This window comes from Phalangium opilio, unplaced genomic scaffold (genome assembly GCF_054372755.1).
Source record: "Phalangium opilio isolate 3A_F unplaced genomic scaffold, DU_Popi_V2 ptg000352l_1, whole genome shotgun sequence".
In the NCBI taxonomy this organism is placed as follows: Eukaryota; Metazoa; Arthropoda; class Arachnida; order Opiliones; family Phalangiidae; genus Phalangium; species Phalangium opilio.
In genome coordinates, this window is record NW_028324228.1 from 4,833,401 (window position 1) to 4,845,586 (window position 12,186).

Here is a 12,186-nt window from a genome sequence, read left to right on the forward strand (position 1 = left end):
CCCTCATCCTTTCCCGCGCTTTGCGCTTCCGCATTTCATCCTTACTCTCAACATTATCTTCCTCCATTTTACATATAAAAATCAAATACTCACAAAAAGAAGTGGCAAAAACCTGCTGGCTCTTTACAACCACTTAATTTGACTTAATATCCAATTTCCAACAACAATAATATACCGGTAGTTTAATTGACAACCTACTAGCATCGAAATTCTCATAAGGAATGGCTCTAGCGGATAAAAAACGGCAATTTTCAACTAGGTGGGCGTTATCTCATAAGATTTGAAAAATATCATTTGTCTTTTTTACCAATGCCTAACCGTTTGGATTTTTTAAAGCAGTCTTAGCACCAAAAAATATTTTTGAATGAGGATAAAAAAGGTCTGTCCTCTCGTAATTTTTTAAGCTTTTATCATGATTACTCTATACAACAGTAACAAGGAGTATAAACGCATTAGTGGAAGCAGTATTTTTTTCCCAAAACAATCTCGCTTATGTTTATGCAATGAATGAAATATATCACAATGCACGGGCCTTGATAGATATAGGAGGCAATGAAGGAAATATATCGCATGCACGGGCCTTGGTAGATATAGGAGGCAATGATAATCTCTCTCTTTGCACGAGAGGTTTATCTTTAATATTTAAATAAATATAATTATTTTTAATTATTTTAATCTTCAATAATTAACATTAATAATAGTTAAATCGTTTAAAATAAAGTTATACTTATTATCTTCTCAAACTTTGCTAATATTGACGTTTAAAGTGAAGGGTACCCCTCTTCCCGCTTTCTTCAAATTTTGGGGTATATATACGATTCGTTTCCATTATAATAGTAAGGAAAAACCGCAAATGCGAAAACCTTTGGTAGCGATCCTACCTTAGGGAGGCTAGACGTTTCTCGTAACCCTAGCTGATCGCCGCGTATATCCTAAAACCAAACGATGATAATGGAGTAGAAGCCAATGATACAGATTGGTGTCTATGTGGAATAGACGGAAGACCAGTGGATGGTGGTGTTAGAAGGCAGTGTAAGTGCAGACGGGTGTCAATGTGGGATTGGCAAAGAACAGAAGATGGTGGTGATTAGAAGCCAGTATGTACAGACTGGTGTCCACGTGGAATGGACGAAGACCAGAAGATGGTGGTGATTAGCAGCCAGTAAGAACAGACTAGTGTCCGTGTGGTATGGACAAAGACCAGAAGATTGGTGGTGTGAGAACTCAAGTAGAGGAGCCATTTCCGTGACTGTGAAAGCAGTTCGGAAATGGCGAACACGTTTGCTCCGATACGCAAACTGCGAACGCGGTCACGTGGGTGTAACAACGGACAGACAGACACACACACACACAGACAGACAGACACACAGACAGACACGGCCGTTACAGAACCTCTCCTGGACTACGTCACACGGAGAGGTAAAAACTGAGATAACCAAGTTTCATTCATCCTCGGTAGTATAGTGGTGAGTCCTTTTTTATTTAATTATTATTGATCAGGGCTTTATCAAATGCTTTTAAGCCGTTATTACAATTTAATCTTTGAAAATACAATATTTTTAACTAACTTTACTCGTTCGAAAGTGTTTAATCGTAATTAAGCATCTACCTATTTATATTTTTTTAATCGTTGATAACATTTTAGATTTGAAAAAAAAAATATATTTTATCGCTTATTTACAAGAAATAAAATTTTAATTTTCGCAATTCTTTTCAACTTTCAAACGGAAACCACAACTGTACTTTTTCAATAATAGTTAAAATTTTCAAAAAATGACGACAAACTATCCTATTAGCTAATTTTTTGATGAAACAAAACCATAGATCCATATATTTTAAAAGTTTAATTAATTTTTTTTTTAAATTCACACGAGAGTGAGTAAAAATTTAATCGTATTCGTGTCATAAGTGCATAATTACCCTCAATAAGTTCAAGAGTAGATCGCAACACGCGGTGATTTCGTTGGTGAACTATACATTTCGAAGTAAATTCAAAGTTTGTGTTAGATCTGGTCTCTGATGTGGTGACGTATTACATTTTACGAGTTCATGTTAAATAATAGAAGATAATTTCGGTTATGACGACGGCTACTGTTCCCGACAACAACATGAGGAGAAAGTAGAAAGGAACGCAGACGCTCTTAAGGTCCAAGTCAGTCACGCTTTCCGGCGGTTTCTCCCACTTGAGCTGCTTAATCGTGTAATCGAGCTCAAAGTCCAGATATTTGAAAACTTGCGTTTCGAATAAGGGCGCCATACTGCAATAGAACATTCGTCAAAAGCCGTTCATAATTTTATGATAAAATTCATTACCAACCTCAGTTGGAGGGACTCGTGCAATTGCGGGCTGCTTCTCACCCAAGAGGTGTTGAACATGGTGTGTAGGTAGTCGAACTCGACATCTTCTTCCGAAAAGTAAAGTCCCGCTTTCAACGCGGATAACATTTTTCTACCTTTTTTGAATCTCATAAAGAGCTCGAAGCCAGAATTCAAAAATTCAACCTTTGTGATTGCAGCTTTCTGCCCGGAAACAATGGGAATGAAAGCTTTTCTAGAGGTATCTAGAAAATCGGTGTTACATTTATTCCGATCTAGTTCGCCTAGCCATTCCATAACAGAGGGGTCCTGGGCTGCCTGTAGATACGGAACAATGACGTCAGAAGAATTGAGAAATTTAACATACAGAAGAATATTCACCAAAAATCGGAGGCGTTTGTATGTTTCCACTGTCATTCCTGTTGGAATTCCCGATTTGATCAAATCCGAGAGAGTGTCGATGTAATTGTAACTTTCTATCGTGAACTCCGTCCGCAAGAAGCAACCCAAGTAGAACAGAATGAAAGTCACTCCGATCAGCCACGACGCAGCCAGCAGACGACAAGTAAAGTGGGGCGAAACGGAGGTAATCGCTGTGGGGGAACAAAATTATCCAGTCTTTATTTCTGATTAAAGCGCCAGCAATCTTTTGCTTTGAAGACATAATCTTTGGTAATTGAAACCCTCATGCGAAACTTCCTCGCGCGAGGGTGAATTGTTTTCAACTGTTAGGGGTGCGCTTAATCGCTTACATTCGAGGCATAACAACGACGCGTTTTCCCAGACATTTTCCAGGATTTCTCGGGCCATTTTCTTGACAACTTTCTTGGTGGGCACCGATTTGTATTTGTTAGTTACGACGGAATGAAGGACGAGCAAAAGTGACAGAAGGACCAAAGTGAACACAATTAGTATCACCACCTAATTGAACCGAGAATGGAAATTAATGAATTGTGTGGTGAATGGAATGTTTATTGCCGGAAATCTACTGGAGTGTCCATGTTTAAGAAGGACCAGGAAATGGACAAGACTCTCTTTGGAGCACCCGAAAGGATAGTCGTTTCGCTCGTTCCATAGGGAGAAGACCGAGTGAAATATTTGATTCGTTTGTCGAAAAAGGAGCGGGGCGTGTCGAACGTGAAGATATGACTTTCCTAAAACCATCATAAGGATTCAATATTTATACTAAGTTTTTCGATATTTAATCATAACGTTTTAATATTAGGCGTAAAATTACTTACTCTCATATTTGCATAAATGGCAACTTTTTCCCACTTGACCCTGTATAATTGAATCGGCAAAATTAATTTAATAATGACCTTAACATAACCTCACGAGTGTTCATAAACTGAATTATATTCGTTTCTGTGAGATAGTTGAGATTACAATTAAAGAATTCTTCATATATTTTTGTCTATAATCTCAACTTAACGGGTTCACCCTTCGAGTTTTTCAGTTTTCTCAGAACCATTATGTCAAAGTCAAACGAGCGCCTTAAGGCGAATCTTTGATTTACTCCCATTTAACCCAAACCGTTTCTCCCAATTCCCATTTCTCCCAATCCCATTTGACCCAACACTATGTCTTTTCCCCCAATTTCTTTTGTCCCAAATCAGCATAAAACATATGTTAATAAGTTCAAAGAGAATTTTTTTGTTTTATTCTAAGGGAGCGGTAGCTCCCTTAGATAAGGCCTGATGACGGCTTTAATGTATAAGGAAGGTTTTTGGATTGGTTTTAACTTTTTTCGTTTTAAGTTTATTGTTTCGAAATTTTTCTACTGAACTAAAATCCGGGCCCTTAGTATGTGGTAAAAATTTCAAGATGATCCACCTAATAGTTTATTTTATAAAGCATAAAGTTGCTAAGGGTGGTTTTCATTTCCATAAAATTAATCACAGATTTTGGCGAAAAACTAGAGAATCTCCATAGAAATAACATGGGAAATTTTCCAAACTTACCCATTTTGTAACTACCCTTACAAAAATAACTATACGTTTGATAGATTTGAAAACGGTCTTAAATGAAAGCCCCATTTTTAAAGTGGGCGCCAATTTTTGTTTCATTACGAAAAACAAAGTTTAAGTATTGTTTTTAATAGTTTTAAGTACCTGCTCCGAATTACGTGGTTTACCTTTAAACTGTGGAACTTAAGACTTTTTTGCTTGGGTTAAGTAATAAAGAAAGTCATTCTAGGACTTACGTCGTTTTACTGCGGATAATCAAATTGGTAGGGCAATTAGCTAACTTAATTGTCATTATAACTATTGCGCGTCCAACTAATTTAGTTGCGAAGTACGGACTAAACTTAATTAAACAAAATAAGCAATTAAAGATTATTAAACAAAATAAGCAATTAAAGATAATTACCAATTATAGGTAATTAAATTTTTACAAGAGTCTAAACTATAACATCTGTTTGTGTACAAGTCTACGGAATCTGTTTAAGCGCAGACCTACAGAATATTTTTGTGCAAAGGAGTATAAAATCTCTTTGTGCAGAGGCCTATGCAATCATTTCGTGCACAGGCCTATGGAATATTGTTTTACACAGGCCTCTGGAATATTGTTTTACACAGGCCTATGGAATATTGTTTTACACAGGCCTCTGGAATATTGTTTTACACAGGCCTATGGAATATTGTTTTACACAGGTCTACGGAATGTTTTTGTGCAAATCTGCATGGAATCCTTTTGAGTATAGGAGTATAGAATCTTCTGTGCACAGGTCTATGGAATTTTTTGTTCATGGGTCTATGGTATATTTATGTGCACAAGTTTGAAGAATCTTTATTTGCACAAGTTTGAAGAATCTTTATGTGCACACTAGTCTGAACAATCTTTATGTGCACACAAGTCTGAAGAATCTTTATGTGCACACAAGTCTGAAGAATCATTATGTGCACACAGTCTGAAGAATCTTTAGTTGCACACAAGTCTGAAGAATCAATATGTGCACACAAGTCTGAAGAATCTTTATGTGCACACAAGTCTGAAGAATCTTTATGTGCACATAAGTCTGAAGAATCTTTATGTGCACACAAGTCTGAAGAATCATTATGTGCACACAAAAGTCTGAAGAATCTTTATTTGTCCAAGTGAAAAATCTTTATTTGCACAGGTCTACAACTTCTGTTTGTGCACAGGTCTATGACTTCTGTTTGTTCACAGGTCTACGACCTCTGTTTGTGCACAGGTCTATGGAATCTGATTTGCTCATTTCTATGACATCTGATTTGCTCATTTCTATGACATCTCTTTTTGCGCAAGTCAATAACATTTGTTTATGCTCAAGTCTAAAACATCTGTTTGTACACAAGCCTAAAACATCTGTTTGTGCACAAGTCTAAAACATCTGTTTGTACACAAGACTAAAACATCTGTTTGTACACAAGACTAAAACATCTGTTTGTGCACAAGACTAAAACATCTGTTTGTGCACAAGTCTAAAGCATCTGTTTGTGCACAAGTCTAAATCATCTGTTTGTGAACAAGTCTATAACACCTGTTTGTGATCAATTCTATAACACCTGCTTGTGATCAATTCTATAACACCTGCTTGTGAACAAGTCTATAACATCTCTTTGTGCACAAGTCTATAACATCTCTTTGTGCACAAGTCTATGACATCTGTTTGTGCACACGCGAGTGACTTCTGTCTGAGCAAAGGTCTACGGAATATTTTTGAGCACGGGTCTACGTATCATTTTTGTGCAAATGGGTATGTAATCTTTTTGAGCATAAGGGTTTGAAATCTGTTTGAGCATAGGGGCATTGAAAATGTTTGTGCATAACTCTATGGAATCTGATGTGCACATGTCTATAACATCTCTTTTTGCGCGAGTCTCCGACATTTCTTTGTGCACAAGCCTGTGATTCTATTTGTGCACAAGTGTACGAAATATTTTTATGCATTGGTGTACGGAATATTTTTATGCACAATAGTACGGAATATTTTTGTGCACAGGTGTACGGAATATTTTTGTGTATAGGTGTATGGAATATTATGGTGAAAATGGATTTGGAATATTTTTGTGCACAGGTGTACGGAATATTTTTGTGAAAATGGATACCGAATATTTTTGTGCACAGGTGTACGTGATAGTTTTGTGCACAGGTGAACGTGATATTTTTGTGCAAATGGGTAAGGAACATTTTTGAGCATAGGGATATGGAATGTTTTTGTGCAGAGGTCCATGGATTTTTTTGTGTACAGGTATATGGAATGTTTTTGTGCAGAAGTCCGTGGAATATTTTTGTGTACAGGTATATGACTCATGTTTGTGCACAAATCTATAGAATGTTTTGTACACCGGTCTAGGACATATGATTGTGCACAAGTCTATGGCATCAGTTTGTGCAAAAGTCTCAGGTATGTGTTTTTGCACAAATATTTGACATCTATTTTTGCACAAGTCCATGGTATCTGTGTGTACAGGTCTACAAAATATGTTTGTGCACAAGTCTGAAGAATCTTTATGTGCACAAGTCTACGGAATATCTTGTGCAAATGTCGATGACATCTCATTTTGAGGAAGTCTATGAAATCAGTTTTTTACACAAGCATATGACATCTGTTTGTGCACAAGTCTATAACATCGGATTGTGCAAAACCGTGTGACTTCTGTTGTGTACAAGTCTGTGGAATCTATTTGTGCACGAGTCTACGTAATATATTTGTGCGCAAATCTATGGAATCTGTTTATGCGCTAGTCTACGGCATCTGTTTGTGCACGGGTCTACGGAAAATGTTTGTGCAAATGGGTGTGGAATATTTTTGAGCATATAGGGGTATGGAATGTTTCTGAACAGGTCCAAGGCATGTTTTTGTGCACAGGTCTATGTCATATGTTTATACAAAAGCCAATAGAATATTTTGTGCATAGGTCAATGGAATCTTTTTGTGCACAGCACAGTTTTATGAAATGTTTTGTGCGCAGGTCTAGGAAATATTTCTGTGCAAATGGTTATGGAATAGTTTTGTGCTATGGGTATGAAATCTTTATGTACACAGGTCTATGGAATCTTTAGCGCGCAGGTCTATGGAATCTTTATGTGCACAAGCATATATAATGTTTTGTGCACAGTTCCATGAAATATTTTGTGCACATCTTCATGAAATCTTTTGTGCACAGGTCTATGGAAACTTGATGTGCACAAGTCTATAGAATGTTTTTGTGCACATGTCTATGACTTCTGTTTGTGCACAAAACTATGGAATCTGGTTTGAACATGTCTATGACATCTGTTGTGCACAAGCCTGTGACTTCCACAAGTCTACGCAATTTGTTTGTGCACATGGCTACGGAATCTGTGCACAGATCTCCGGAATCTGTTTGTACACAGGCCTACGGCATCTGTTTGTGCACAGGTTTACGGAATCTGTTTCCTTACAGGTCTACGGCATCTGTTTGTGCACAGGCCTACGGCATAATTTTTTGAGCACAGGTCTAGGGAATCTTTTGTGCACAGTTTGATGGAATCTCTTTGGGCCCAGGTCTATGGAATATTTTTGTGCACAGGTCTATGGAATCGTTTTGTGCATATGGGTATGGAATCGTTTCGTGCAAATGGGTATGAAATTGTTTTGTGCAAATGGGTATGGAATCTTTATGGAAACAGGTCTATGACTTCTGTTTGTAAACAAGTCTAAGACTTCTGTTTGTGCACTAGTCCGTGGAATCTGATGTGCACATATCCTTGACATCTCTTATTGCGCAAGTCTATGATGTATTTTTTGTGCAAGTCTATGACATCTGTTTGTGCACAACCCTGTGACTTCCGTTTGTGTCCAAGTATCCGGAATCTGTTTGTGCACATGTCTACGGTATCTGTTTGTGCACATGTCTACGGTATCTGTTTGTGCACATGTCTACGGTATCTGTTTGTGCACAGGTCTACGGAATATTTTTGTGCACAGGTCTACGGAATATTTTTGTGCACAGGTCTACGGAATATTTTTGTGCACAGGTCTACGGAATATTTTTGTGCACAGGTCTACGGAATATTTTTGTGCACAAGCCTACTGAATCGGTTTGTGCAGAGGTCTAAGGAATCTGTCTTTGCAAAGGCCACTGCATTTGTTTGTGCACAGGTCTAAAGAACATTTTTCTGCAAATGGATACGGGATATTTTTGTGCAAATGGATATGCAGTATTTTTGTGCACTGGTGTACGAGATATTCTTGAGCATATTTTTGAGCATAGGGGTATGGAATGTTTTTGTGCAGAGGTCCATGGAATCTTTTTGTGTACAGGTATATAACATCTCTTTTTGCACAAGTTTATGACATCTGTTTGTGCGCAAGTCTATGACATCATTTTGTGCGCAAGTCTATGACATCAGTTTGTGTTCAATTCTAAGGTATCTGTTTGTGCACAATTCTAAGGGATCTGTTTGTGCACAATTCTAACGGATCTGTTTGTGCACAAGTCTACGGGATCTGTTTGTACACAATTATATGACATGTGTTTTCATAAGTCTATGTTATCTACGAAATATGTTTGTGCACTCAGGGTTACCACAAATAACCTTGTAATAGTTATAGGAAAATAGGAAATTTACAATTTATTTACAGGAAATTATGGGAGACTAGCTGTTACCCGCGGCATCGCTTGAGTGTAGTAAGAACTTCCATCAAGTATGGGTACATTTTACTGAGTCGACTAATATTTTTGTAGCATCCTAGGAGCGAAGGCACTCGGCGTCGCCCATCAGCTCGTCGGGACATTTTTTATTACTTTACACGCAGACATTCTATAAAGAAAGGTTTTTAAATATCTGGCCGCCATTTAAAATGATGGCTTTTCAGTATACGTTTTAAAATACTAGTTTCTAAACAGTTTTAATTCATATTAAGACTGAAGTGACAGATATTTATCAAAACTGTCTTTGTACACAAAGTCGCGAAAAAGTAAGAGATAAGTGTAGAAAATTAATTGTTTGAAGTAACAGATATTCAAATTTTCATTTTTGAAGACGTGATTATAAAACATCAATTATTTGAAAAAATTTCTTATCTTAGTTTTTTTCACAAAATTTTCAGAGAAACTACCTTGATACTACTGTTTATTTTCGAGAAACATTTGCTTCGAGGAAGTTCAAATACTCGGATATCTGAAAAATAGAGCTAGTATTTATTTTTATATTTCAAAATTGAAAATATTGCGAACCGAAAATTACATTCGCCCTTTGACTGTGATGTAGTTATTAGAGTCAAAAGGATCTGTAGCTTTGAGAGATATACAACACGTCAATTTTTGAAACCTCGAAATCTTTAAAATAAACGAACACGTTTTGTTAAGTTTTCATGCTTGTTTTATTTTGTCTGCTATCAACAATTTTCTGCCCATTTTATTCTCCTTATAGGCCCGAATACTCAAACTAACTCTAAATTTTAAAAAGAAAATAAAATGCATACGTTTTCTATTTTTAAAATGATGCACATGTTTAAGGATAAAATATTTTACTTAAGGAATTTTGGTGAAAAAAACTAAGATAAGAAATTTTTTCAAATAATTGATGTTTTATAATCACGTCTTCAAAAATGAAAATTTGAATATCTGTTACTTCAAACAATTAATTTTCTACACTTATCTCTTACTTTTTCGCGACTTTGTGTACAAAGACAGTTTTGATAAATTAACAATGATATGTTTTACATATTCAGTAGGAGAATGTTTAGGAAAAGGTGGCAGCTAACTATTAGGAGAATATTTTGGAAAAGGTGGCAGCTAATTAATAGGAGAATATTTAGAAAAAGGTGGCAGCTAATTAATATGAGAATATTTAGAAAAAGGTGGCAACTAATTAATAGGAGAATATTTTGGAAAAGGTGGCAACGAATTAAAGGAACCATTGTTTTGGAAAAGGTGACAGCTAACTATTAGGAAAATATTTTGGAAAAGGTGGCAGCTAATTAGTAGGAGAATTTATTTATTTATTGGAGGGATAGGGTTGCTAAGCCAAATTGACTTATGTGCAACCCCCCAAAAGCATTAAGGTACATCAAACGAACCGAAAAATATTAAATTCAGGCGTTGTTGAATGTTTTGGAAAAGGTGGCAGCTAATTAATAGGAGAATATTTAGGAAAAGGCGGCAGCTAATTAATAGGAGAATATTTAGGAAAAGGCGGCAACTAATTAATTGGAGAATATTTAGGAAAAGGCGGCAACTAATTAATAGGAGAATACTTTGGAAAAGGTGGCAACTAATTAATAGGAGAATATTTTGGAAAAGGTGGCAACTAATTAATAGGAGAATATTTTGGAAAAGGTGGCAACTAATTAATAGGAGAATATTTTGGAAAAGGTGGCAACTAATTAATTGGAGAATATTTTGGAAAAGGTGGCAACTAATTAATAGGAGAATATTTTGGAAAAGGTGGCAACTAATTAATAGGAGAATATTTTGGAAAAGGTGGCAACTAATTAATAGGAGAATATTTTGGAAAAGGTGGCAACTAATTAATAGGAGAATATTTTGGAAAAGGTGGCAACTAATTAATAGGAGAATATTTTAGAAAAGGTGGCAACTAATTAATAGGAGAATATTTTGGAAAAGGTGGCAACTAATTAATAGGAGAATATTTTGGAAAAGGTGGCAACTAATGATTAGGAGAATATTTTGGAAAAGGTGGCAACTAATTAATAGGAGAATATTTTGGAAAAGGTGGCAACTAATTAATAGGAGAATATTTTGGAAAAGGTGGCGAAGAATTATTGGAACCATTGTTTTGGAAAAGGTGGCAGCTAACTATTAGGAGAATATTTTGGAAAAGGTAGCAGCTAATTAGTAGGAGAATGTTTTGGAAAAGGTGGCAGCTAATTAATAGGATAATGACCTAACCTAACCTAACGTTTTGAAAGCAACCATTTGCAGCATAAAATCTTAGACGAAACTATTCGATTGGGAGAAATGAGAATTGAATAGTTCGGGATAAAAATTCCGATTGGGAAATATAAGATTGGGAGAACTGGGAATCGGAAAGTTTGGGATAAAAATGTATTTTGGGAAACACAGAATTGGGAGAAATGGGACCATACCGAATCTTTCTCGCTCGCCCCCAATTAATAGTCGTTTAATAAAGTACAAAGTATGGAATTTACTTCATGTTCAGGGATCGTTTTAAATAATCCGCCATCATTTCGAACTGGGTTGCTTTGCTTTCTATGTCCCATTTTTTCTGATAAGAAATTGAAATACAATTCTCATCAAGAAAATCACTCTTAATTCCTCGCTTCAATAACGCGAACGAGTGATTATAAACTCACTTTAGTTGTCGTGTAGGTAATTTCAGTCTCATTGGCGAACCTATTGATTAATTTATCAAGGATAAATAACATATTTTGAAAGTGCGATTCTATACCTGTATTTGAAATATCGATTATTTCCTAGAAATTCCATTTCTTTCAGCGCCATTTTGGAGCCCAGGTATATTCTAGCATCTACAATCCGAAATCTTCAAAGACTGTAAATGTTTCCTGATAGATTTTTTTAAAATCAGGGATCAATAAAATTTCCGATTTGAAAATGCAAATTATATACCCGTATTTCAAATATCGATTATTTCCGTGAAATTCCATTTTGTTCAGCGCCATTTTGGGGTCCACTTAAGTCATAACGTATTAAATCTGAAAGGTGAAGACACAAAGTACAACAGTCCAACAATTTAATATAATTTTAAGACAATTTAGTAATCTCCTTTGAGTACCGATGTCCAGGTTTGTAAGATATACCTAGTCTCGTAAAGGACAGAGTTTGCGTAACGAAACTGAAGTATAATTTTAACTGCTAGGTTTATTTTGTTTGCTAATGTTTCAGTTGCCACGGTAACTGAAATGAGAATGTTGAATAATAAATTATACAG

The 12,186-nt window shown here is 35.9% G+C and overlaps 1 protein-coding gene and 1 long non-coding RNA gene across 2 annotated transcripts; both read right to left on the bottom strand.

The window, feature by feature from the left end:
* Window positions 1-1,507: 1,507 nt before the first annotated feature.
* On the bottom strand, window positions 1,508-3,785 carry LOC149607097 (uncharacterized). The gene is made up of 4 exons (XM_089860434.1): window positions 3,558-3,785; window positions 3,306-3,470; window positions 2,318-3,237; window positions 1,508-2,258 (listed from the first exon to the last, which is right to left on the bottom strand). The coding sequence occupies exons 1-3, from the start codon at window positions 3,561-3,563 to the stop codon at window positions 2,947-2,949; spliced, it is 462 nt and encodes a 153-aa protein (XP_089716560.1). The 5' UTR covers window positions 3,564-3,785; the 3' UTR covers window positions 1,508-2,258; window positions 2,318-2,946.
* Window positions 3,786-11,683: 7,898 nt separating this feature from the next.
* On the bottom strand, window positions 11,684-12,177 carry LOC149607098 (uncharacterized). Its single transcript, XR_016377063.1, has 3 exons — window positions 12,056-12,177; window positions 11,865-11,950; window positions 11,684-11,800 (listed from the first exon to the last, which is right to left on the bottom strand). It is a non-coding gene; the product is annotated as an uncharacterized LOC149607098 (long non-coding RNA).
* Window positions 12,178-12,186: the final 9 nt, after the last annotated feature.